We start from the raw sequence: 24,920 nt of genomic DNA on the forward strand, positions 1-24,920 counted from the left end.
GACCCTAACCCTAACACTGTCCCGAACACTGACCCTAACACTGACCCTAACACTGACCCTAACACTGACCCTAATACTGACCCTAACCCTGACCCTGACCCTGACCCTGACCCTAACCCTGACCCCACCTGCTCATTTGTTATTTATCATTTTTATTTAACAGTTGACATCCAAACTTTATAAAGATAAATCAATTGAAAAACAAAATGATCAGCAAATTTAGCAATACCTTCATTCCTTGGAAACCTTGTTATTGCTATTGATGTAATGAGGAGGCAGCCATGATCCAAGGGTCCTCGCTGCCTAGAGACCATAAAACAAAGTGCAGGATTGGTCAATTTGCGTCCGACCTCAATGTCAAACGTGCATTAATTGGACAAATACTACTCGGAAAATTGGAAATTTTCCTCATATTTCAACAAAATATGCATGTTTTGTTCTTGACGGGTTTCAGGAATGATTTATATAATATTTTTACACAATATGTTAAAACATTCAGGTAGTTCTGTGAGTTGGGTCATGAACCAGAACGAAAAAGCTCCTCGGCCCACAGCTTATATCTCTAAATTATCAAATCTGAGTGAATTGTTTCAGCTCGAGGATCCATTGGCTTCTTCAATGGACCCTTCTTCACTCTGATTGTGTTTGGAGGGAGGCGGCTGGATGAGGATTGGGGGCAGGACTAAGTCAGGCAAGTGATAGGTTGATAGATGTTGGGGGGTGGAGGAGGGGGTGATGATTGAAGGAAGGCCAGTGATGAAAAGACTGAGAGAAGGAGAACTCGCGGGATAGATGGGCCGAATACCCTAATTCTGCTCCCAGGCCAAGAGAAGAGGCGTGAGATGGGAAGCTGGAGTAATGGATATAGGTGAAGGTGATGGGGGAAGGGGGAAAGGGCGGGATTGTGGGATAAATGGTATGTATCCAGGTGGAACAATGGGAAGAGAAGAGGGAAAGGGAGAGAAGGTGCTTGTCCTTTATTTCAGTTGGTTTCATTTCAACTGGAAACTTTCACCGAACATGTTTCCTTTCAGCCAACAGGCAGCTCAGTCTGAGACCCCCACATACTTCACACAGGAAGAGCTCAGCAAACTGAAGTCCGAGTTCGAAACGGGTGGTGTTGAAAAGATTAAACCTCTGCTGGAGAAGAAGGTGAAAGAACTGGACAACACCGAGCTGAACATCGCCGTGACGGGAGACTCGGGTGCAGGAAAATCCACCCTCATCAACGCCATGAGAGGGCTTCTTAGCAAAGATGAGGGAGCGGCTGCGGTTGGGTCCACGGAAACTACAATGGAGCCAACCGGATACTCACATCCCACTCTGCCCAATGTCCGCTACTGGGACCTGCCGGGGATCGGATCTACACGATTCACCGCGGGTTCTTACTTGAGGAAAATGCAATTTAAAAAATACGATTTCTTCATCATAGTGGCAGCTGGTCGATTCACAGAGAATGATGCAAATCTTGCCAAGGAGATTAAGCGGCTGGGGAAGAAGCTCTATTTTGTCCGCTCTAAGATTGACGCTGACCTTGATTCAATGAAGCAGGAACAGAGGGAATCTGTTGAATCAGAAATGGGAAAGATCCGGACTGACTGCGTCAATAAATTGGGAAAGGCCGGGATCCCTGATCCCGCCGTGTTCCTGATATCCAGTTATAAGAATGGGATGTATGATTTCTCTCTGTTAATGAAAGCACTTGGAGCTGGCTTACCAAATATAAAGAAATCTGTCTTTATCCTGGCCCTTCCCAACCTCAGTGTGGAGATTATTCGGAAGAAAGGTGAGGTGTTGAAGAAACGTATCTGGATGTTGGCGATCATATCGGGAGGAGTGGGAGCGTTCCCGGTCCCGGGTCTCTCTGCCGCCTGTGACATGGGGATATTGATTGGAGCGATAATCAATTTCCGTAAATGCCTGTGTCTGAATGATGCTGCACTCCGCAGATTGGCCGAGAAAACAAGCAAGTCCGTGGAAGAGCTGAAAGCCGCAGCACAATCAAGCCTACTGGAAGAAATAACTGCACAAGTGATAGTAAGGCTGCATTTGGGGGTAGTCGCCGTTGCTGTTTCCGTCATCGAAGCCGCTCTTTACTCTGTCCCAGTCATTGGTTCCCTTTTTGGAGCCGGGTCATCATTTGTGATGACCTACATGATACTGAATGATGCGCTGAAGCTTCTGATGGAGACCGCGGAGAAGGTGCTCGCTGTTGCCAAAGGCGCACATTAACCGCTCTGCGCCAATATACATCCCGTCAGTTCACGTTGTTCTGGGCTTCATACTTTGAAAAAAGCTAACGCCAAATCATGCGCTAAATCTACTCGAACTGATTGCTGTTTGCTTGGAGCTGTGCGTTAGTCCGCCATCCCCCTCCCCCACCTTGGTCAATCTGATCACGTCTCATTGTTCCTGCTCCCTAAGTACTCCCCACTCATCAGACGGGTTAAACCAACTGTGAGGACAGTTAAAGTCTGGTCAGAGGAAGCGAACTTCACACTTCAGCAGTGTTTTGGAAACACTGACTGGAAGGCGTTTGCAGCCCAGGCCACCCTTGACTCCCTCACGGACATTGATTCCTACACATCCTCTGTTCTGGACTTTATAAACTCCACCATCAATAGTGTCACCTCCCTCAAACAGGTGACCATATTCCCGAATCAGAAGCCATGGATGAACAGCGAGGTCAGGCTATTGCTGAAAGCACGGGACACCGCTTTCAGGTCAGGCGATGCTCGAGCCTACAGTTCAGCCAGGGCTAACCTGAAGAGGGGCATCAAGAAGGCCAAGCACTGCCATAAGCTCAGGATTGAGGAGCACTTCAACGACAACTCCGACCCCCGACGCATGTGGCAAGGCATCCAGGCCATCACGGACTACAGACCCTCCAACACCACCCCCACATCCAGCGACGCCTCCTTCCTTGAGGAGCTTAACCACTTCTATGGCCGCTTCGACAGGGACAATCTAGAGACAGCCATCAAGGCTGTGCTACCTGCCGATCACCAACCCCTCACACTCACCCCCTACGACGTATATGTGGCACTGAGTAGGACTAATGCACGTAAAGCTGCTGGCCCTGACGGCATCCCCGGGCGCGTGCTCAGGGCCTGTGCTGCGCAGCTGACAGACGTCTGGACTGACATCTTCAACCTGTCACTTGCCCAAACAGTTGTCCCCACGTGCCTTAAAACCACCTCCATCGTGCCAGTGCCAAAACACTCCACTGTGGCAAGCCTCAACGACTTCCGCCCAGTTGCACTTACCCCCATCATCACCAAGTGCTTCGAGAGGCTGGTCCTGGCACACCTCAAAAGCTGCCTACCCCTCACACTGGATCCCTATCAGTTTGCCTACCGCAAGAACAGGGGTACGGAGGATGCCATCGCAACGGCACTTCACTCTGCCCTCTCCCACCTCGACAACAGAGACACTTACGTAAGAATGCTGTTCATCGATTACAGCTCAGCATTCAACACCATTATACCATCAAAACTGATCACCAAACTCGGTAACCTGGGCATAGACCCCTCCCTCTGCAACTGGATACTGGACTTTCTAACCAACAGACCCCAGTCTGATAGGTTAGACAAGCACACCTCTTCAACCCTCACCCTGAACACCGGCGTTCCACAGGGCTGTGTGCTGAGCCCCCTCCTCTACTCCCTCTTCACCTATGACTGCACACCTGTACATGGTACTAACACCATCATCAAGTATGCAGATGATACAACGGTGATTGGCCTCATCAGCAACAACGATGAATCGGCCTACAGGGAGGAGGTCCAGCACTTAGCAGCATGGTGCGCTGACAACAACCTGGCCCTTAATTCCAAGAAGACCAAGGAGCTCATTGTAGACTTCAGGAAGTCCAGGGGCGGCATGCACACCCCCATCCACATTAACGGGACGGAGGTGGAACGTGTTTCTAGCTTCAGGTTCCTGGGAGTCAACATCTCCGATGACCTCTCTTGGACCCACAATACCTCAACTCTGATCAAGAAAGCTCACCAGCATCTCTTCTTCCTGAGGAGACTGAAGAAGGTCCATCTGTCTCCTCAGATCCTGGTGAACTTCTACCGCTGCACCATCGAGAGCATCCTTACCAACTGCATCACAGTATGGTATGGCAACTGCTCTGTCTCCGACCGGAAGGCATTGCAGAGGGTGGTGAAAATTGCCCAACGCATCACCGGTTCCTCGCTCCCCTCCATTGAGTCTGTCCAAAGCAAGCGTTGTCTGCGGAGGGCGCTCAGCATCGCCAAGGACTGCTCTCACCCCAACCATGGACTGTTTACCCTCCTACCATCCGGGAGGCGCTACAGGTCTCTCCGTTGCCGAACCAGCAGGTCCAGGAACAGCTTCTTCCCGGCGGCTGTCACTATACTCAACAACGTACCTCGGTGACTGCCAATCACCCCCCCCCCCCCCCCCCCCCGGACACTTATTATTATTTATTCATATCATTTGCTATGTCGCTTTTCCAGGGAGATGCTAAATGCATTTCGTTGTCTCTGTACTGTACACTGACAATGACAATTAAAATTGAATCTGAATCTAGGCCCACGTGATCTCCCGTTTGCTAAATACTCCCCCTCCCATTCCCACTGACGTTTCTGTCCTGGACCTCCTCCACTGTCAGAGTGAGGCCTCCCACAAATTGGGGGAACATCATCTCATATTTCGCTTGGGGAGCTCACAAATCCGCGGTACGAATATTAATTTGTCCAATTTCAAGGAGCCCTTGCTATCCCTCTCTCTCCACCCCTCCCCCATTCTAGTTTTCTGACGGGATTTACTGACGTCCTGATTTAATGTTTACTGATTGAATGCCTCCTTGTCACCTTCCCCAGGGCTAACAACGACACATGCCATTCTACATTTCCCTTCAGCAGCGTCCCCTTTGATCTCTTGTTCTCACACCTTACCCTTCCATAGGGATGTTGCCTGTCCCGCTGAGTTACTGCAGCGTTTTGTGTCTGTCTATGATTCTACCAGCCCGTTTGTGTCCCTCAGAACTTCCCGACAAGCAACAATAAACCAGTTCTCATTCAGTAGCAAAACATTCCAATTCATCTACTTTGGCATCAATGTGAACTGGAAAGTCAGCGCCTCCATTAGATTCTGCCTGGCAGCGAGTGTCTGGGAAGGACGTTTCTCTCCAGGACGGGAAACTTCCAGTGTGGGGAAAGTGGGAACACATCTGAGAACCTGTCACTTGTCTTATTCCCAGTAATCTTCACCAAGGTGAAGGAGCGGAGATACATCTGCAAGAAGACCAACTCTCTGTGAGGGAACTGGGACCATGTCTATCATCTACAGCTCCAGACAAAGAGATATGGAGAATGTTTAGAACTGATGAGAATGACCCGCCTGAAATACATCCCACTGGAATGTGGGTGGCACAGTGGCGCAGCGGTGGAGCTGCTGCCTCACAGCGCCAGAGACACGTGTTCAATCCTGACTACAGGGGCTGTCTGTTTGTGCATGGGCTTCCACCGGGTGCGAAGGTTTCCTCCCACACTCCAAAGATATACAGGTGTGTATGTTAATTGGCTTCTGTCAGCATTGTAAATTGACCCTAGTGTGTAGGATAGTGCTAGTGTACGGGATGATCACAGAGTACTTAAGGAAGTAGCCCCAGAAATAGTAGATGCATTAGTGATAATTTTTCAAAACTCTTTTGGAGTAGTTCCTGAGGATTGGAGGGTAGCTAATGTAACCCCACTTTTTAAAAAGGGAGAGAGAGAGAAAACGGGGAATTACAGACCAGTTAGTCTAACGTCGGTAGTGGGGAAACTGCTAGAATCAGTTATTAAAGATGGGATAGCAGCACATTTGGAAAGTGGTGAAATCATTGGACAAAGTTAGCATGGATTTATGAAAGGGAAATCATGTCTGACGAATCTTATAGAATTTTTCGAGGATGTAACTAGTAGAGTGGATAAGGGAGAACCAGTGGATGTGTTATATCTGGACTTTCAGAAGGCTTTCGACAAGGTCCCACATAAGAGATTAGTATACAAACTTAAAGCACACGGTATTGGGGGTTCAGTATTGATGTGGATAGAGAACTGACTGGCAGACAGGAAGCAAAGAGTAGGAGTAAACTGGTCCTTTTCACAATGGCCGGCAGTGACTAGTGGGGTACCGCAAGGCTCAGTGCTGGGACCCCAGCTATTTACAATATATATTAATGATTTGGACGAGGGAATTGAATGCAACATCTCCAAGTTTGCAGATGACACGAAGCTGGGGGGCAGTGTTAGCTGTGTGGAGGATGCTAGGAGGCTGCAAGGTGACTTGGATAGGCTGGGTGAGTGGGCAAATGCATGGCAGATGCAGTATAATGTGGATAAATGTGAGGTTATCCACTTTGGTGGCAAAAACAGGAAAGTAGACTATTATCTGAATGGTGGCCGATTAGGAAGGGGGAGATGCAACGAGACCTGGGTGTCATGGTACACCAGTCATTGAAAGTAGGCATGCAGGTGCAGCAGGCAGTGAAGAAAGTGAATGGTATGTTAGCATTCATAGCAAAAGGATTTGAGTATAGGAGCAGGGAGGTTCTACTGCAGTTGTACAGGGTCTTGGTGAGACCACACATGGAGTATTGCGTACAGTTTTGGTCTCCTAATCTGAGGAAAGACATTATTGCCATAGAGGGAGTGCAGAGAAGGTTCACCAGACTGATTCCTGGGATGTCAGAACTTTCATATGAAGAAAGACTGGATAGACTCGGTTTGTACTCGCTAGATTTTAGAAGATTGAGGGGGGATCTTATAGAAACTTACAAGTTTCTTAAGGGGACGGACAGGCGAGATGCAGGAAGATTGTTCCCGATGTTGGGGAAGTCCAGAACAAGGGGTCACAGTTTAAGGATAAGGGGGAAATATTTTAGGACCGTGATGAGGAAAATATTTTTCACACAGAGAGTGGTGAATCTCTGGAATTCTCTGCCACAGCAGGTAGTTGAGGCCGGTTCATTGGCTACAGTTAAGAGGGAGTTAGATGTGGCCCTTGTGGCTAAAAGGATTAGGGGGTATGGAGAGAAGGCAGGTGCAGGATACTGAGTTAGATGATCAGCCATGATCATATTGAATGACGGTGCAGGCTCGAAGGGCCGAATGGCCTATTCCTGCACCTATTTTCTATGTTTCTATGATCGATGGGCCGTTTGTACTTGGATGGGCCGAAGGGTCTGTTTCCGCGCTGTATCTCTAAACTAAACTAAACTGTAACCACGACTGTTTTGGTATTATTTTGCATTCTGTTATTATATGAAAACGTTGTTTCTAATGTAACCGACAATTACTATTGCAGCTTTGATCATACAGCTCGTTGATTGAGCAGGAAATGCTGATGTAAAATAAGCCACATTGGGGGGTTTAATATGTACTTGTGTAGTAATGTGGACCCTGTTCCCTTCAACTGACTTGTTGATGGGGAATGTGTGTAATCAGATTAGTCTCGCACAGCAACAGGTGACTCTTTGACATGATATGTAATACTGTTGATGTTGATGGGTCAACACATGTGAACTGTTTAGACAAGTAGAGTTGTATCTATTGTTAATTAACAAGCTTGCTTCAGTACAAAAATTGACAATAAAAGTTCTATATAAAGCCTAACTCTTAGTATTCGTCCGTTAATTAAAATGACTGCAGCTGACCCGTGCTAGTGAAACTTGTGAGATCCGGTTGTGTTTCAACATGCTGAATATAGAGACAGATATTTCCCCAGGAGGAACGGGTTACATATCACTGCCAGGTCATGCGGCACTGTGGTCAGCCCAGTTCTATAACCCGGGCATTGATGTTGAGAATGGGGCAGCACAGTGGCGCAGCGGGTAGAGCTGCTGATTCACGGCGCGGGTGATACAAGTTCCATCCTGACATCGGTTCTTGTCCGTGTGGAGTTAGCACAGTCTCCCCGTGACCGTGTGGGTCCCCTCTGGGTGTTCCGGTCTCCTCCCACATCCCAAAGACGTGTGGGTTTGTAGGTTGATTGGTCTCTGTAAATTACCCATAGTACGTAGGGAGTGGGCGAGAAAGTGGGACAACTTAGAACTAGTGTGAAGGTGAGATCGATGGTCGCCCTCGACTAGTTGGGCCGAATGGCCTGTTTCCATGCTGTGTCTCTAAATAACTATTCTGTGTCACGTCAAGGGGGTCAGTATCTGCTGCCATCGCCATGAAGTGGAAGACCACACACAGGCCTTGTCTTTGGTTTGTACTGAAGCAGTAAGGTGGGAAATGGGGTTCCAGGATGTTTGGGGAATCTGGCCACGTTGACATTTATTGAGGATTGGATCATTAAAGTGTTGTGTTTACAAAACCCAATCTGATGTGGGGGATGTTAGATATAGCTCTTGGGGCTAACGGAATCAAGGGATATGGGGAGAAAGCAGGACTAGAGTACTGATTGTGGATGATCAGCCATGATCATATTGAATGGCGGCGATGGTTCAAAGGGCCGAATGGCCACCTCTTGTATCTATTGTCTATGTTTCTATGTTCCCTTTGCTCCTGGATGTCCAAACATGGACAATTCGCATTCTGGGCACGTGCCCCAGTGGAGCTGAGTGGGAGACACCTGCCACCTGGAGGCGATGGTGGAGACTGATTCTGAATGATCAGCCATGATCATATTGAATTGCGGAGCTGGCTGGGGTGATCTGCCTCCAGCCCCAAGCACCTTGCTAGAATTAACATACTGTTCATGCAAGAAAACAAGCTGTGAGAAATCAAGCACAGGGAAAGGAAGATGCTCATGTCAACAGCATGGTGAGTCATGTACAGATTTATGTCAGTGTGTTGACTGCAGAAACTCTATTACTGCAAAAGACGTGGAATCTGATGAAGAATATTCAGATGAAGATCACATGTAATGTAAACAAATTAATTGGGGAAATAAATGATTGTATAAAGTTTTATTTTTATGTCGATCGTTTCACTGTTTATTTGGTCAAATGATTTAAACAATGAGTGAATTACTTATGATAATGGCGTGCTGGTGAATGACAGGGTGACAGTCCATACACATCCATACATACACACATCCATCCATACACACACTTCCATGCATGCACACACACACACATGCACACATACATCCACACATCCGCACACACACACACACACACACACACACACACACACACACACACACACACACACACACACACACACACACACATCCATCCGCACGCAGACATACATGCACACATCCACACACACACACATACATGCACACATCCATCCATACACACATCCATATACATTTACATCCACACATCTCCAGATGCACGTTTGACAGGTAAACACAGACACACACACAAACTACAGATACTCAAACACTTTTAGGGTTATGTTAGGTTAAAGGTAATAGCCCTAATTTGCAAAGGCACAGTGGGGGGGGGGGGGTCTCTCACATAAATATAGGCTCATTGTAGCTTAAAATGAATACTCATTGAGTAAACATCAGAGATATGACATTTACATCATAGAAACATAGAAACTTAGAAAATAGGAGCAAGAGCAGGCCATTCGGCCCTTCGAGACTGCACCGCCATTCAATATGATCATGGCTGATCATCCAACTCAGTATCCTGTACCTGCCTTCTCTCCATACCCCCTCATCCCTTTAGACACAAGGGCCACATCTAACTCCCTCTTAAATATAGCCAACGAACTGGCCTCAACTACCTTCTGTGGCAGAGAATTCCAGAGATTCACCACTCTCTGTGTGAAAAAAGTTTTCCTCATCTCGGTCTTAAAAGATTTCCCCCTTATCCTTAAACTGTGACCCCTTGTTCTGGACTTCCCCAACATCGGAAACAATCTTCCTGCATCTAGCCTGTCCAACCCCTTAAGAATTTTGCAAGTTTCTATAAGATCCCCCCTCAATCTTCTAAATTCTAGCGAGTGCAAACCGAGTCTATCCAGTCTTTCTTCATATGAAAGTCCTGACATCCCTGGAATCAGTCTGGTGAACCTTCTCTGTACTCCCTCTATGGCAAGCATGTCTTTCCTCAGATTAGGAGAACAAAACTGTACGCAATACTCCAGGTGTGGTCTTACCAAGACCCTGTACAACTGCAATAGAACCTCCCTGCTCCTATACTCAAATCCCTTTTGCTATGAATGCTAACATACCATTCGCCTTCTGCACTGCCTGCTGCACCTGCATGCCTTCTTTTAATGACTGGTGTACCATGACACCCAGGTTTTGTTACATCTCCCCCTTTCCTAATCGGCCACCATTCAGATAATAGTCTGCTTTCCTGTTTTTGCCACCAAAGTGCATAACCTCACATTTATCCACATTATACTGCATCTGCCATGCATTTGCCCACTCACCCAACCTATCCAAGTCACCTTGCCGCCTCCTAGCATCCTCCACACAGCTAACACTGCCCCCCACCTTCGTGTCATCCGCAAACTTGGAGATGTTGCATTCAATTCCCTCGTCCAAATCATTAATATATATCGTAAATAGCTGGGGTCCCAGCACTGAGCCTTGCGGTACCCCACTAGTCACTGCCTGCCATTGTGAAAACGACCCATTTATTCCTACTCTTTGCTTCCTGTCTGCCATCCAGTGCTCTATCCACGTCAATACTGAACCCCCAATACCGTGTGCGTTACGTTTGTATACTAATCTCTTATGTGGGACCTTGTCGAAAGCCTTCTGAAAGTCCAGATATTACACATCCACTGGTTCTCCCTTATCCACTCTACTAGTTACATCCTCGAAAAATTCTATAAGATTCGTCAGACATGATTTACCTTTCATAAATCCATGCTGACTTTGTCCAATTATTTCACCACTTTCCAAATGTGCTGCTATCCCATCTTTAATAACTGATTCTAGCAGATTCCCCACTACCGACATTAGACTAATTGGTCCGTAATTCCCCGTTTTTCTCTCTCTCCATTTTTAAAAGATGGGGTTAAATTAGCTACCCTCCAATCCTGAGGAACTACTCCAGAATCTAAAGAGTTTTGAAAAATTATCACTAATGCATCCACTATTTCTGGGGCTACTTCCTTAAGTACTCTGGGATGCAGCCTCTCTGGCCCTGTGGGTTTATCGGCCTTTAATCCATTCAAGTTACCTAACACCACTTCCTAGCTAACCTGGATTTCACTCAGTTCCTCTATCTCAATTGACCCCCGGTCTCCTGCTATTTCCGGCAGATTGTTTATGTCTTCGTTAGTGAAGACAGAACCAAAGTAATTATTCAATTGGTCTGCCATGTCCTTGTTCCCCAGGATCAATTCATCTGCTTTTGACTGAAAGGGACCTACATTTGTTTTAACTAATCATTTTCTCTTCACATATCTATAAAAGCTTTTGCAGTCAGTTTTTATGTTCCCTGCCAGTTTTCTTTCATAATCTATTTTCCCTTTCCTAAGTAAGCCCTTTGTCCTCCTCTGCTGGTCTCTGAATTTCTCCCAGTCCTCTGGTAGGCTGCTTTTTCTGGCTAATTTGTATGCTTCATCTTTTGTTTTGATACTAACCCTGATTTCCCTTGTTATCCATGGATGCACTACCTTCCCTGATTTTTTTTTTTTTTGCCAAACTGGGATGAAGAATTGTTGTGGTTCATCCATGCAGTCTTTAAATGCCTTCCATTGCATATCCACAGTCAACCCATTAAGAATCAATCGCCAGTCTATCTTGGCCAATTCACGTCTCATACCCTCAAATTACCTTTCTTTAAGTTCAGGACCCTTGTTTCTGAATTAACAATGTCGTTCTCCATCCTAATGAAGAACTCAACCATATTATGGTCACTCTTGCCCAAGGGGCCACGCACAACAAGACTGCTAACTAACCCTTCCTCATTACTCAATACCCAATCTAGAATAGCCTGCTCTCTCATTGGTTCCTCTACATGTTGGTTTAGAAAACTATCCTGCATATATTCCACGAAATCCTCTTCTTCCGCACCCTTGCCAATTTGATTCACCCAATCTATATGTGAATTGAAGTCACCCATTATAACTGTTTTACCTTTGTTGCACGCATTTCTAATTTCCTGTTTGATGCCATCCCCAACTCCACTACTATTGATAGGTGGCCTGTACACAACTCCCCCTGGAGTTTTCTGCCCCTTAATGTTTCGCAGCTCTACCCATATCGATTCCACATCCTCCAAGATAATGCCCTTCCTTTCTGTTGCGTTAATCTGCTCTCTAACCTGCAACGCTACTCCACGTCTTTTCCATTTCTGTCTATCCCTCCTGAATATTGAATGTCCCTGGATGTTCAGCTCCCAGCCTTGGTCACCCTGGTGCCATGTCTCCGTGATCCCAACTATATCATAGTCATTAATAGCTATCATCCACCTCATTACGAATGCTCCTTGCATTGAGACACAAAGCCTTCAGGCTTGTTTTTACAACACTTACCCCTTATACTATTATGTTGAAAAGTGGCCCTTTTTGATTTTTGCCCTGGATTTGTCTGCCTGCAACTTTTACTTTTCACCTTGCTACCTATTGCTTCTACCCTCATTTTACACCCCTCTGTCTCTACGCTCACACATTTAAGAAACCTTTCCCCTTTAACTCCATCCTCAACTCCATCCTCAACTATCCCATTCGACACCCCACCCCCCTTATTCAGTTGAAAACCACCCGTGTAGCAGTGGCAAACCTGCCTGCCAGAATGCTGGTCCCCCACCTGTTAAGATGCAATCCGTCCCTTTTGTACAGTTCCCCCTTCCCCCAAAACAGATCCCAGTGATCTAAGAATCTAAATCCCTGCCCCGTGCACCAGTTCCTCAGCCACACATTCAGGTCCCGTATCTCCCTGTTCCTGCTCACGCCAGCACGAGGAACTGGAAGCAAACTGGAGATAACAACCCTGGACGTCCTGCTTTTCAGCATGTTTCCGAGCTCTATAATGTTACGCTGCAGAATATTCATCCCTTTCTTTCCGACATCGTTTGTGCCAACATGCACTTCCGGCTGTTCACCTTCGCCCTTGAAGATTTTCTGCACTCTGTCCGTAACATCCTGGATCCTGGCACCAGGAAGGCAGCACACCATCCTCGCATCCCGTCTGTTGCCGCAGAAACCCCTGTCCGTACCTCTCACAATGGAGTCTCCCACTACAATGGCTGACTTAGGCCTTTTTGGTTTTGGCTCAACAGCCCTATTCGCATCGCAAGCCAGTCCACCGATCAGTGTAAAAACGTCTTCTGTCCTGACAGCTTCTAAGTGGGTGAACCTGTTCACCAGAGTTACAACACCCGGGGACGTTTGCATTCCATGCTTCCCTCCCTTTCTCACTGTCTCCCACCTTCTCTCTTCCAGTACCTTAGGTGCAACAATCTTCCTGTAGGACTTGTCGAGGAACGACTCAGTTTCTCGGACGAACCTGAGGTCATCCACTTGCTTCTCCAGTTCCCCAACACGGTCCTTCAGGAGCTCTACCTGGATGCACTTGCCACATTTGTAGCAGCCAGAGGCACCAGCAGTGCCCTTGACCTCCCACATACGGCATGCATCGCACTGAATCAGCTTGCCTGATATCTCCTTCTTTCGTCTCTCCCTCTGCAGTGTTTTGCGTAGTCTCCTCTCCTCAGCTTCCTCTCCGAAGACTCTCGAGCTAAAGACTTACACTTTTCTCACAGGGCACTTCCCTCACAAGGCGCTCCCTCACTGCCGCTCCCCAAGAGCTGTCTTGCTAATATTGATTGATAAATTGCCTAATTTACCAATTTACATACCAAATCCCTCAGTTTTCAACTGGTTTCCCTGCACTGACTCACTTCTCTCCTCCCACTCAGGCTAGAGCCAATCAGTCTTATCTATTGCTAATCTTCTCATGTCTTATCATAAATAAGACTTTACTCTTACAGGTCTGTACCCCAGCTTGACACTGCCCCAGTCCCATTATGGCCGTGACCCCCACTCTCCCCAATATGGCAGTCAGTGGGCTTCAGTAAACGGGGGGAACGCAGAGGATCTGTCCTGACCCTTTAATTAGGCAGGTTCATGAGCCCTTAAAACATGGGACATGTTTGATGTTCGGCCCGCAGCCTACACCTCATATTTCGTTTGGGCAGCTTAAACCCCAGTGCAATGAACATTGACTACTGTAACTTCAAGTAACCCTTGCTTTCCCTCTCTCTACATCCTTTCCCCTTCCCAGTTCACCTATCAGTCTCTATCAGTAAATAACAAGGGAAGTTGAGTATAGGAGCAAAAAGGTCCTTCTGCAGTTGTACAGGGCCCTAGTGAGACCAAACCTGGAGTATTGTGTGCTATTATGGTCGACATTTGAGGAAGGACAATAGACAATAGGTGCAGGAGTAGGCCATTTGCCCCTTCGAGCCAGCACCGCCATTTAATGTGATCATGGCTGATCATCCCCAATCAGTACTCCGTTCCTGCCTTCTCCCCATATCCCCTGACTCCGCTATCTTTAAGAGCCGTGAGTATTGCTATTGGGGGAATGCAGCGAAGGTTCACAAGGTTAATTCCCGGGATGGCGGGACTGTCATATGCTGAGAGAATGGAGCGGCTGGGCTTGTACACTCTGGAGTTTAGAAAGATGAGAGGGCATCTTATTAAAACATATAAGATTAGTAAGTGTTTGGACATGCTACAGGCAGGAAACATGTTCCCGATGTTGGGGGAGTCCAGAACCAGGGGCCACAGTTTAAGAATAAGAGGTAAGCCCTTTAGAACGGAGATGAGGAAACACTTTTTCACACAGAGAGTTGTGAGTCTGTGGAATTCGCTGCCACACAGTGCGGCGGAGGCCGGTTCTCTGCATAGTTTCAAGAGGGAGCTAGACGAGGATTTTAAAGATAGCGGAGTCATTGGATATGGGGAGAATGCAGGAACGGGATACGGATTGTGGATTGTGGATGATCAGCCATGATCACATTGAATGGCGGTGCTGGCTACAAGGGCGGAATTGCCTACTGCTGTACCTATTGTCTATTGTCTATTTCCGACTATTGACAGGCACCATTGTGCAGGCGCAGAGAAGTGTGTTCAGCTCTGGCTGATCAAGGTATAATATTGTGTATGGACTAGATAAGCGGAAGACTACATTTTATCTCTGTTTGCTTCTTTGATCCATTCTCCTAGCTAACAATGTTCTTTTCTACATTTGATCCGCATCCCCTTTGTCCCTATTTTACACCTTACACTTCTTTATCTATGTATCTCCCTCACTACTGACTTCAGTCTGAAGAATGGTCTCCGTCCGATTCGTCATCCATTCCTTCTATCTAGAGATGCTGCCTGTCCCGCTGAGTTACTCCAGCATTTTGTGTCTAGCTTGTTTCCCCCCCGTGATGTATTCAGTCCATTGCCGGTGACCCCAGATTGGGCGGCACGGTGGCGCAGCGGTAGAGTTACTGCCTTACAGCGCTTGCAGCACCAGAGACCTGGGTTCGATCCCGGCTACGGGTGCTGTCCGCACGGAGTTCTCCCTGTGACCTGCGTGGGTTTCTCATTGTAGGTATAAATGTCCCCCAGCGATCACGCCGGCGGGTAAAGAGTAAAGTCACCCGGCAACAAGTGAGACACACATCTTGAACATTATTGGATAACGTGCAGCAATCCATCCAAGTACTTGACACGGGGAGAGGGAAAGTCCAGACACACAGCGGACTGGAGTAGCGATCACAGCGGACGTTCACTGACGGAGTCTCCTCCTGAACCGAAGTAGGAAAGGAGCAGAATCGGAGCAGCGACACTGGAAACTGTTCAAAACACTCAGTGAGACAGGCAGCAGCTGCGGAGAGAATCAGTTATCAGTTTCTGAGTTATCTCTCTCCAGAGATGCTGCCTGTCCCGCTGAGTTACTCCAGCTTTTTGTGTCTATCTCTAAGTTATCAAATGTGAGTGAAGTGTTTCAGCTCGAGGATCCATTGGCTGCCTGGGCTGCTGAACGTTTCCAGCGTTTGATGTTATTTTTATTTCAGATCTCCAGTGCACTTGGTTTTCATTAACGGGATGAATTGAAGTGAGAGTTGGCAAAAGTGTTCACTGGGTTTGATCGACCAGGGCAGCAGTTGTGTGTGTGTGTGTGTGTGTGTGTGTGTGTGTGTTTGTGTGTGTGTGTGTGTGTGTGTGTGTGTATGTGTGTGTGTGTGTGTGTGTGTGTGTGTGTGTGTGTGTGTGTGTGTGTGTGTGTGTGTGTGTGTGTTGTTATCTTGTTAAACCTTGCTCGTGTATGCAGGAAACACCCTTCCTTTCTCGGAAATTTGGTTTCTCTGTGGCAGTTTTCGAGAAAGGGAGGGTGCTTCCTGTATACACGAGCAAGGTTTAGCAAAATAACAACACACACACACACACACGCACGCACACACACACACGCACGCACACACACACGCACGCACACACACACGCACACACACACACACACACACATATCACACTCACTTCACACTAACACAGACACACTTCACATTCACACACACACTCACTTCACACTCACACACTCACACACAGAGCCAGCCTGAAGCCAATTGTACCAATTGCTCCCAATTGGGCCCCGCGCCTAAGGGAGCCCCGCGCTAGAGTAATCTACTCTAGGCTGGTCAAGTACACACAACAACTTATTGCAATATATATGTAACACCACATTGCAGGTTCTACAGAGATTTCTGTGGTTTCTGTATTCATGAGTAAAAGACTAAGGGTCATCGACAGAACATATTTGAGTGGCGGTTAGAAGAGGGATGTAGCCAAGGCAAAGAAGGCCAAAGCAGAAAAGGAGAAAGGTGCATTAGATAAGTATTTCAGCAAAACTATCTCAGAAAATGCAGAAGAGCAAGTGGAGCCACAACACAGTGAAGATAATGACACCGAACGAAGAAAGTTTGAAGAAATTATGCAAGACAATCAAAGTAGGAATTTATGTACTGAAAGTGAGATCGGCCATTTTGAAAGTTACATTTGACAAAAAAGGACATTCGCCTGTTGACATGACTGCTGGTGCCTCTGGGGCAAGGGAGAACAGAAATTCAAAAGCTGCCAGTTTTGTAGAATTAATAGATGATCCTGCAAAATGGCCAGAAATGATAAGTCAGAGTGTTAGGGACTATTTAGTGAAAAAAGGAGCACCTACCATCAGTCGAATTTTCCAACAAGAATTATCAAGAGTGGATCACGTTTTTCAAAATTTCACTGCAAAAGGAAACTGCCAAATGGTGAAATTGTGGATGATCCATGGCTAACATACTCTGTATCAAGTGATGAAATCTTCTGTTACTACCGCAAGTTTTCTGATAATAATGCAGCAAATGCACTTGCAAGTTGTGGTTTAAATAACTGGCTGAACATTCATACAAGACTAGCTAAGCATGAGAATGCCAAAAAGCATTTGCAAGCTATGCTCAGTTGTTGTGAACTGCAGCAAAGTTTATCTGCTGAAAATGCTTGAATTCCTTGCTTGCAACAACAGACCGACCACATTTCCAAATGTATTTATTGCTCTTTGGATTTTCATGACATTCCCAGTGACTGTGACATCTGGAGAAAGGAGTTTTTTCCAAGCTAAAAGTGATGAAAACTTACTTGAGATCATCAATTCAGCAAGAACGTTGGAACAGTTTGGCAATTATGTCCATTGAATCTGAAATTAGCTGGAGTTTAAACTGAGACAAAATTCTAAAAGACTTTGCAGAGAAAAAAGCAAGAAAGATAACTTTCTCATAATAAAAGGCAACAATAATATGACTCATTTATAATTATGGTTGTTAATAGAAATCCAAAAAAGATAATTTGTTTCCAACAATGCACTTAAATTCTGAAATGATTTATTCTGAAAACAAAAATCATATTTTTAATAAATAATTTCACAGTATGGGAGGATGGGGAGGGGGGGGGACCACACAGTTGAAACTGGGCAACATATAATGTTGTAATGATGTTTTGTGTATAGACACCACATCTATATGTGGAAAACACCACTCAACTTTCAATACATGTCTGGATTTGAATTTACCACCTTCTGGAGAGAAGCGGCCAAATGTGATTTTTTAAAAATATTTGGTTTAAACGATCTCTCGTGCGGAAAGTTGGAGAGAGTCAACTTGGGAGGGAAACCAAGTAGTTAAATCGCAAAATCCGTGGTTTTACAGCAAGTCTTCCACTCAAAAATGTCTGCAGTAATCAAAGCCTGAAAGGGTAGGGTGGGGCTGAAGCCCAAAATGTAATGCCTGGACTGGTTTTTCACCAATGGTTATTGGTTTTCCAGGATCTAGTTAATTAAATTACTTTTTTTTTCATTTCGCAGTCACTAAAACAAGTGGTTTTGTAACTATGTACTTTTCAGAGGTGATCTACACATTTTGTTTTGTTACTTGTAGGCTTACATGTATGCAGTTTTATATTAAAATGTAGCTTAGATCTGTTTGCTCGCATGCACTTTTTAAAGCGCACATTTTGATTACTTTCCACCATAGAGATAGAAAGTTTTTAATCGAGGTTATTTATATTTCTATAATTCTACAGACCTGGGGGTCACCAAAACGTTTCCCAATTGGACCCCGCACCTCCGACGGCCGGCCCTGCTTACACACACACACACACACACGCACACGCACACGCACACGCACACACACACACCCACACACACACACACACACACACACACACACACACACACACACACACACACACACACACACACACACACACACACACACACTTTCTTGATCACACTCTCTCCATCACAGGAGATAGACTATCGACTGACATCTATTATAATCCCACTTACCCCCACAACTATCTAGACTACACTTCTCCCCACCCTGCTTCCTGTAAGGATTCCATACCCTACTCACAATTCCTCCATCTATGCCGCATCTGCGCCCAAGTTGAGGTGCTCCATACCGTCATCGGAGATGTCCTCATTCTTTAGGGAATGGGGATTCCCCTCTCCCATCACAGATGAGGCCCTCACTAGGGTCTCCTGGGTACCCTGCAGCTCAGCCCTTGCTCCCACTCACTCCAGTTGCAACAGGGACAGAGTCCCCCGTCCTCACCTTTCACCCCATCAGCCGTCACATACAGCACATAATCCTCCAACATTTTCACCACCACCAACGGGATCCCACCACTGGCCACATCTTCCCATCTCCACCGCTTTCCGCTTTCCGCAGAGACCGTTCACTTCGCTACTCCTTGGTCAACTCATCCTTTCCCACCCAAACCACCCCCTCCCCAGGTACTTTCCCCTGCAACCGCAGGAGATGCAACACTTATCCCTATACCTCCCGATCGACTCTGCCCAAGGACTCTGACAGTCTTTTCAGGTGAGGCAGAGGATCACTTGCACCTCATCTACTGTATCCGCTGTTCCAGGTGTGGACTCCTGTATATCGGCGAGACCAAACGCAGGCTCGGCGATTGTTTTGTAGAACACCTCCGCTCAGTCTGCCTAAACCTACCTGATCTCCCGATTGCCAAACACTTTAACTCCCCCTCCCATTCCCACATTGACCTTCCTGTCCTGTGCCTACTCCATTATCACCGTGAGACGGAGCGCAAATTTGAGGAACAGCACCTCATGTATAAGAAGGAACTGCAGATGCTGGAAAATCAAAGGTAGACAAAAGAGCAAATGGGAGGTGTCAAACAAAATGTTATTAAGGGTAAGGATCAGCTCCGCGAGGCGGAAGAGAGTATTGGTAGATGGGGATTCGCTGGTTCTACGTTTGAGGAAGAAACGAAGGGCTTTGAGACCCCCCTGGTGGGGATGGAGGTGTAGGGTCACTGGACATCCATAGTAAAGATGAGGGAGAGGGGGGCTAGAAAGCGGAAGTCCTGGAGACGACGAACAGCACCTGATATTGCGATTGGGCAACTTGCACCCCAGCGGTATGAACATTGACTTCTCTAACTTCAAGTAACCCTTGCTTTCCCTCACTCTCTCCATCCTTTCCCCTTCCCAGTTCTCCAACTAGTCTCTATCTCTGACTACATTTTATCTCTGTTTGCTTTGTTGTTCCCTTCTCCCAGCTAACAATGTTCTATTCTACAATAGAAAAGTCACCCACCCATTCCTTCTATCCAGAGATGCTCCCTGTCCCGCTGAGTTACTCCAGCATTTTGTGTCTGTCTTGTTTTCCCCCGTGATGTATTCAGTCCATTGCCGGTGACCCCAGATTGGGCGGCACGGTGGCGCAGCGGTAGAGTTGCTGCCTTACAGCGCTTGCAGCACCAGATACCTGGGTTCGATCCCGACTACGGGTGCTGTCTGTACGGAGTTCTCCCTGTGACCTGCGTGGGTTTTCACATTGTAGGTATAACTGTCCCCCAGCGATCACGCCGGCGGGTAAAGAGTAAAGTCACCCGGCAACAAGTGAGCTCACACACATCTTGAACCTTATTGGATAACGTGCAGCAACCCATCCAAGTACTTGACACGGGGAGAGGGAAAGTCCAGACACACAGCGGACTGGAGTAGCGATCACAGCGGACGTTCACTGACGGAGTCTCCTCCTGAATCGAAGTAGGTAAGGAGCAGAATCGGAGCAGCGGCACTGGAAACTGTTCAAAACACTCAGTGAGACAGGCAGCAGCCGCGGAGAGAATCAGTTATCAGTTTCTGAGTTATCTCTCTCCAGAGATGCTGCCTGTCCCTGTGAGTTAACATAGACACATAGAAAATAGGTGGAGGCCATTCGGCCCTTCGAGCCAGCACCGCCATTCATTGTGATCATGGCTGATCGTCCCCTATCAATAACCCGTGCCTGCCTTCTCCCCATATCCCTTGACTCCACTCGCCCCGAGAGCTCTATTTAACTCTCTCTTAAATCCAGTGGAGTGATTTGGCCTCCACTGCCCTCTGTGGCAGGGAATTCCACAAATTCACAATTCTCTGGGTGAAAACGTTTTTTCTCACCTCAGTCTAAATGACCTCCCCTTTATTCTAAGACTGTGGCCCCTGGTTCTGGACTCGCCCAACATTGGGAACATTTTTCCTGCATCTAGCTTGCCCAGTCCTTTTATAATTTTATATGTTTCTATAAGATACCCCCTCATCCTTCTAAACTCCTGTCAATACAAGCCTAGTCTTTTCAATCTTTCCTCATATGACAGTCCCGCCATCCCAGGGATCAATCTCGTGAACCTATGCTGCATGGCCTCAATCACAAGGATGTCCTTCCTCAAATTAGGGGACGGAAACTGTACACAATACTCCAGATGTGGTCTCACCAGAGCCCTATACAACTGCAGAAGAACCTCTTTACTCCTATACTGAAATCCACTTGTTATGAAGGCCAACATTCCAATAGATTTATTCACTGCCTATGTGGCGTATGTGCCAGAGGAACTAATTGAAGCAAGTCCTATATCAACATCTAAAATACATATGGACAATGGCATGGATGGAAAAGGTTTATAAAGGTATGGGCCAACTGTGAACAAGTGGGACTAGCATAGATGGGGCATTGTGTTGGCACGGACCAATTGGGCCAAATGACGTATATTGATTAAGAGGGGTATACTTTGCTGCCTTACATACACCTCTGCTACAGAAAGAACCGCCAGCAACCTCTCTGCTTTCCTCAAGGAGAACACACACAACTGAAGACAAGGAGGAGCCCCGGTGCCCAGACCTCTCCCCCCCCCCCCCCCGGGCAGTCCTGGGACCACTGGATCATCACACAGGCGAGACAAGGACAGACAGAGAAGGAGAATGGGAAATGCCAGCTCCAGGTATGTCCGGATATATCACACAATGTTACTTCTCCACCTCTCCTCCTTCACCTCAAGCACAGCGCTGGAGTAACTCAGCGGGTCAGGCAGCATCTCAGGGGGGGGGGGGGGGCAGGTGGCGTTTCGGGTCGGGACCCTTCTTCACTCTGATTGTGATTGGAGGGAGACGGCTGGATGAGGATTGGGGGCAGGACTAAGTCAGGCAAGTGATAGGTTGATAGATGTTGGGGGGTGGGGGAGGGGTGTGATGATTGAAGGAAGGCCGGTGATGAAAAGACTGAGATAAGGAGAACTCACGGGATAGATGGGCCGAATGGCCTAATTCCGCTCCTATGACATGAGAATACAACCCCGTTTATTGTCATTTGAACCTCAAATGAAGTTAAAACGGAATTTGGTTTATGAAGTCATACAGAAAGAAGAAACAATTAACAAGCCACACAATTAACACCATTTACACAAACATCCATCACAGTGAATCTTCTCCTCACTGTGATGGAAGGCAAAATCATTGACTCTCCCCTGTTTTCCATACTTCTGATGTTAAAGCCCCCGGTCGACGATGGCAAGTCCTGGGCCGTTAATACCGCGCCGGGCGATGTAAGATCCAGCTCAGGGTCGTTTTCAACACCACAATTCGGGCGGGAGAAGTTGCCGTTGCGGGAGCTCCGAAAAGCGGTCTCCCACCAGGGACCCGCGAGATCCCGATGTCACCGGCCACCGGGCCTGCGGCCGGAGCCTGCGAAGGTCCGGAGTCGGGCCGCAGCAGCGCGCCACCACCGCTCCCCACGCTCCGAAGCCGGCCAGCTGCACGAATGGCGAGTCCGCAGGCTCCGTGACCGGAGCCCCCAGGTAGTTGCGGTTGGATGCCGCTCCACGGTGCTAGGCCCCAACAACAACGGAGACCCGACAGGGAAAAGAGATTTAAAAGTTTCACTCCGTCCCCCACATATACACAGCTAAAAACAATATATAAACTACAACCAAACTATACACTCAACGGGACAAATTTAAAAAAAAAAGACAGACGGACTGCAGTGGCTGCTGCCGCGAGGCGCGGCCATTTTACTATGGTGTGAAATGGGAAGCCGGAAGAATGGATATAGGTGAAGGTGATGGGGGAAGGGGGAAGGGGGAAAGGGCGGGATTGTGGGATAAATTGTGTGTATCTATGTGGAGCTATGGGAAGAGAAGTGAGAAAGGTAGAGAAGGTACTTGTCCTTAAGTTGGTTTCATTTCAATTGGAAACTACCACCGAACATTTTCCTTTCAGCCAACAGGCGGCTCAGTCTGAGACCCCCGCATTCTTCACAATGAAAGAGCTCAGCAAACTGAAGTCTGAATTGGAAACGGGAGGTGTGGAAAAGGTTAAATCTCTGCTGGAGAAGAAGGTGAAACTGGACAACACCGAGCTGAACATCGCCGTGACGGGAGAGACGAGTGCAGGAAAATCCAGCCTCATCAACGCCATGAGAGGGCTTTGTAGCGAAGATGAGGGAGCGGCTGCGGTTGGGAACATGGAGCCAACCGGATACCCACATCCCAATCTGCCCAATGTCCGCTACTGGGACCTGCCGGGGATCGGAACTACACGATTCACCGCGGGTTCATACCTGATTAAAATGCAATTTTAAAATTACGATTTCTTCATCATAGTGTCAGCTGCTCGATTCAGAGAGAATGATGCAAATCTTGCCAAGGAGATTAAGCGGCTGGGGAAGAAGTTCTATTTTGTCCGCTCTAAGATTGACACTGACCTTTATTCAATGCGGAAGGAACGGAAGGAATTTGATGAAGTTGCAGAAATGGAAAAGATCCGGAGTGACTGCGTCAGTGGGTTAGGAAAGGCCGGGATCCTTGATCACAATGTGTTCCTGATATCCAGTTTTGAGCCGGATCGGTATGATTTCCCTCGGTTAAAGGAAGCACTTGCAGCTGGTTTACCAAATATAAAGGAATCTGTCTTTGTCCTGTCCCTTCCCAACGATAATGTGGAGATTATTCAGAAGAAAGTTGAGGTGTTGAAGGGACGTATCTGGATGTTGGCGATCATCGCGGGAGGAGTGGGAGCGATCCCGGTCCCAGGTCTCTCTGCCGCCTGTGACATGGGGATATTGATTAGAGCCATAATCTATTTCCGTAAATGCCTGTGTCTGGATGATGCTGCCCTCCGCAGAGTGGCCGAGAAAACAGGCACATCCGTGGAAGAGTTGAAAGCCGCAGTAAAATCTTCCCTGCTGGGAGAAATAACTCTAAAAGAAATAGTAAGGCTGGGTTTAGGTGCAGTCGCCATTGCTGTTTCAGCCGTCGAAGCCTTTTTTTACTTTGTCCCAATCATTGGTTCCGTTTTTGGAGCCGGGACATCATTTGTGATGACCTACTGGATACTGAATGACGCGCTGAAGCATCTGATGGAGACCGCAGAGAAGGTGCTCGCTGTTGCCAATGGCGTTCATTAACCGCTCAGCATCAATATACATCCCGCCAGTTCACGTTATGCTGGGCTTCATACTTTGAAGAAACCTAACGCCAAATCATGCGCTAATCTACTCGAAATGATTGCTGTTTGCTTGGAGCTGTGCGTTAGTCCGCCTAGGCCCATGTGATCTCCCGTTTGCTAAACACAGGCTGTGGGCCGAGCATCAGAAATGTGTCTAGAAATCGGTTTTCGTGACCCAAGTCACAGAACTACATGAAAATTTCCACAGATTTAGATGAAATATAATTGAGAATGATTTCATAACTCGTCATTGCCAAACATTAATTAATTAAACTAATTAGAAAATGAAATCGGGAAAGTAAGCGCCGTCTAGTGGTCAATGCCCATATTACACCATAGGGAGCATATTTCCGTGTTGCAGTCCATTTAAACTATATATTATTTTCCCAATATACATATATATTTCCCAATATATATATATGACTTGTAAATATGACTGTAATCATATAAAATCAAGTATAATTATATTATATAAAAATATTATGTCCTGCTCCTGAACCAACCTAATTAATGAGTGAGGGTAGTTCTTGTGGGTTCCTCCCTTTACTGAACCCCACTAACTGCCAGTGTGGAGAGTGTCCAAGTCTTTTGATAAGTCAATTGACGTTAGTTCAAGTTCAAGTGAAGGGTCAGGCAGAGACTACAAAAAAACCCCATCTCATAGTCATTATGTCTGCATGGACTTCAATTCATAAAATTTCAACCTCTTCTTA

At 46.9% G+C, this 24,920-nt stretch overlaps 1 protein-coding gene and 1 pseudogene across 1 annotated transcript; both read left to right on the forward strand.

Moving 5' to 3' along the window:
- Window positions 1-1,020: 1,020 nt before the first annotated feature.
- LOC116979346 (interferon-inducible GTPase 5-like) lies at window positions 1,021-2,232 on the forward strand. The gene has a single exon (XM_033030951.1). The coding sequence runs from the start codon at window positions 1,021-1,023 to the stop codon at window positions 2,230-2,232; it is 1,212 nt and encodes a 403-aa protein (XP_032886842.1).
- Window positions 2,233-15,580: 13,348 nt separating this feature from the next.
- Window positions 15,581-24,166, forward strand: LOC116979347 (annotated as a pseudogene).
- The last annotated feature ends 754 nt before the right edge of the window (window positions 24,167-24,920 follow it).

This window comes from Amblyraja radiata, chromosome 12 (assembly GCF_010909765.2).
Source record: "Amblyraja radiata isolate CabotCenter1 chromosome 12, sAmbRad1.1.pri, whole genome shotgun sequence".
NCBI classification, from domain to species: domain Eukaryota; kingdom Metazoa; phylum Chordata; class Chondrichthyes; order Rajiformes; family Rajidae; genus Amblyraja; species Amblyraja radiata.

What these genes read in the sequence shown, in the direction of transcription:
- LOC116979346 (XM_033030951.1), top strand. Translation starts at nt 1,021, where the DNA reads ATGTTTCCTTTCAGCCAACAGGCAGCTCAGTCTGAGACCCCCACATAC.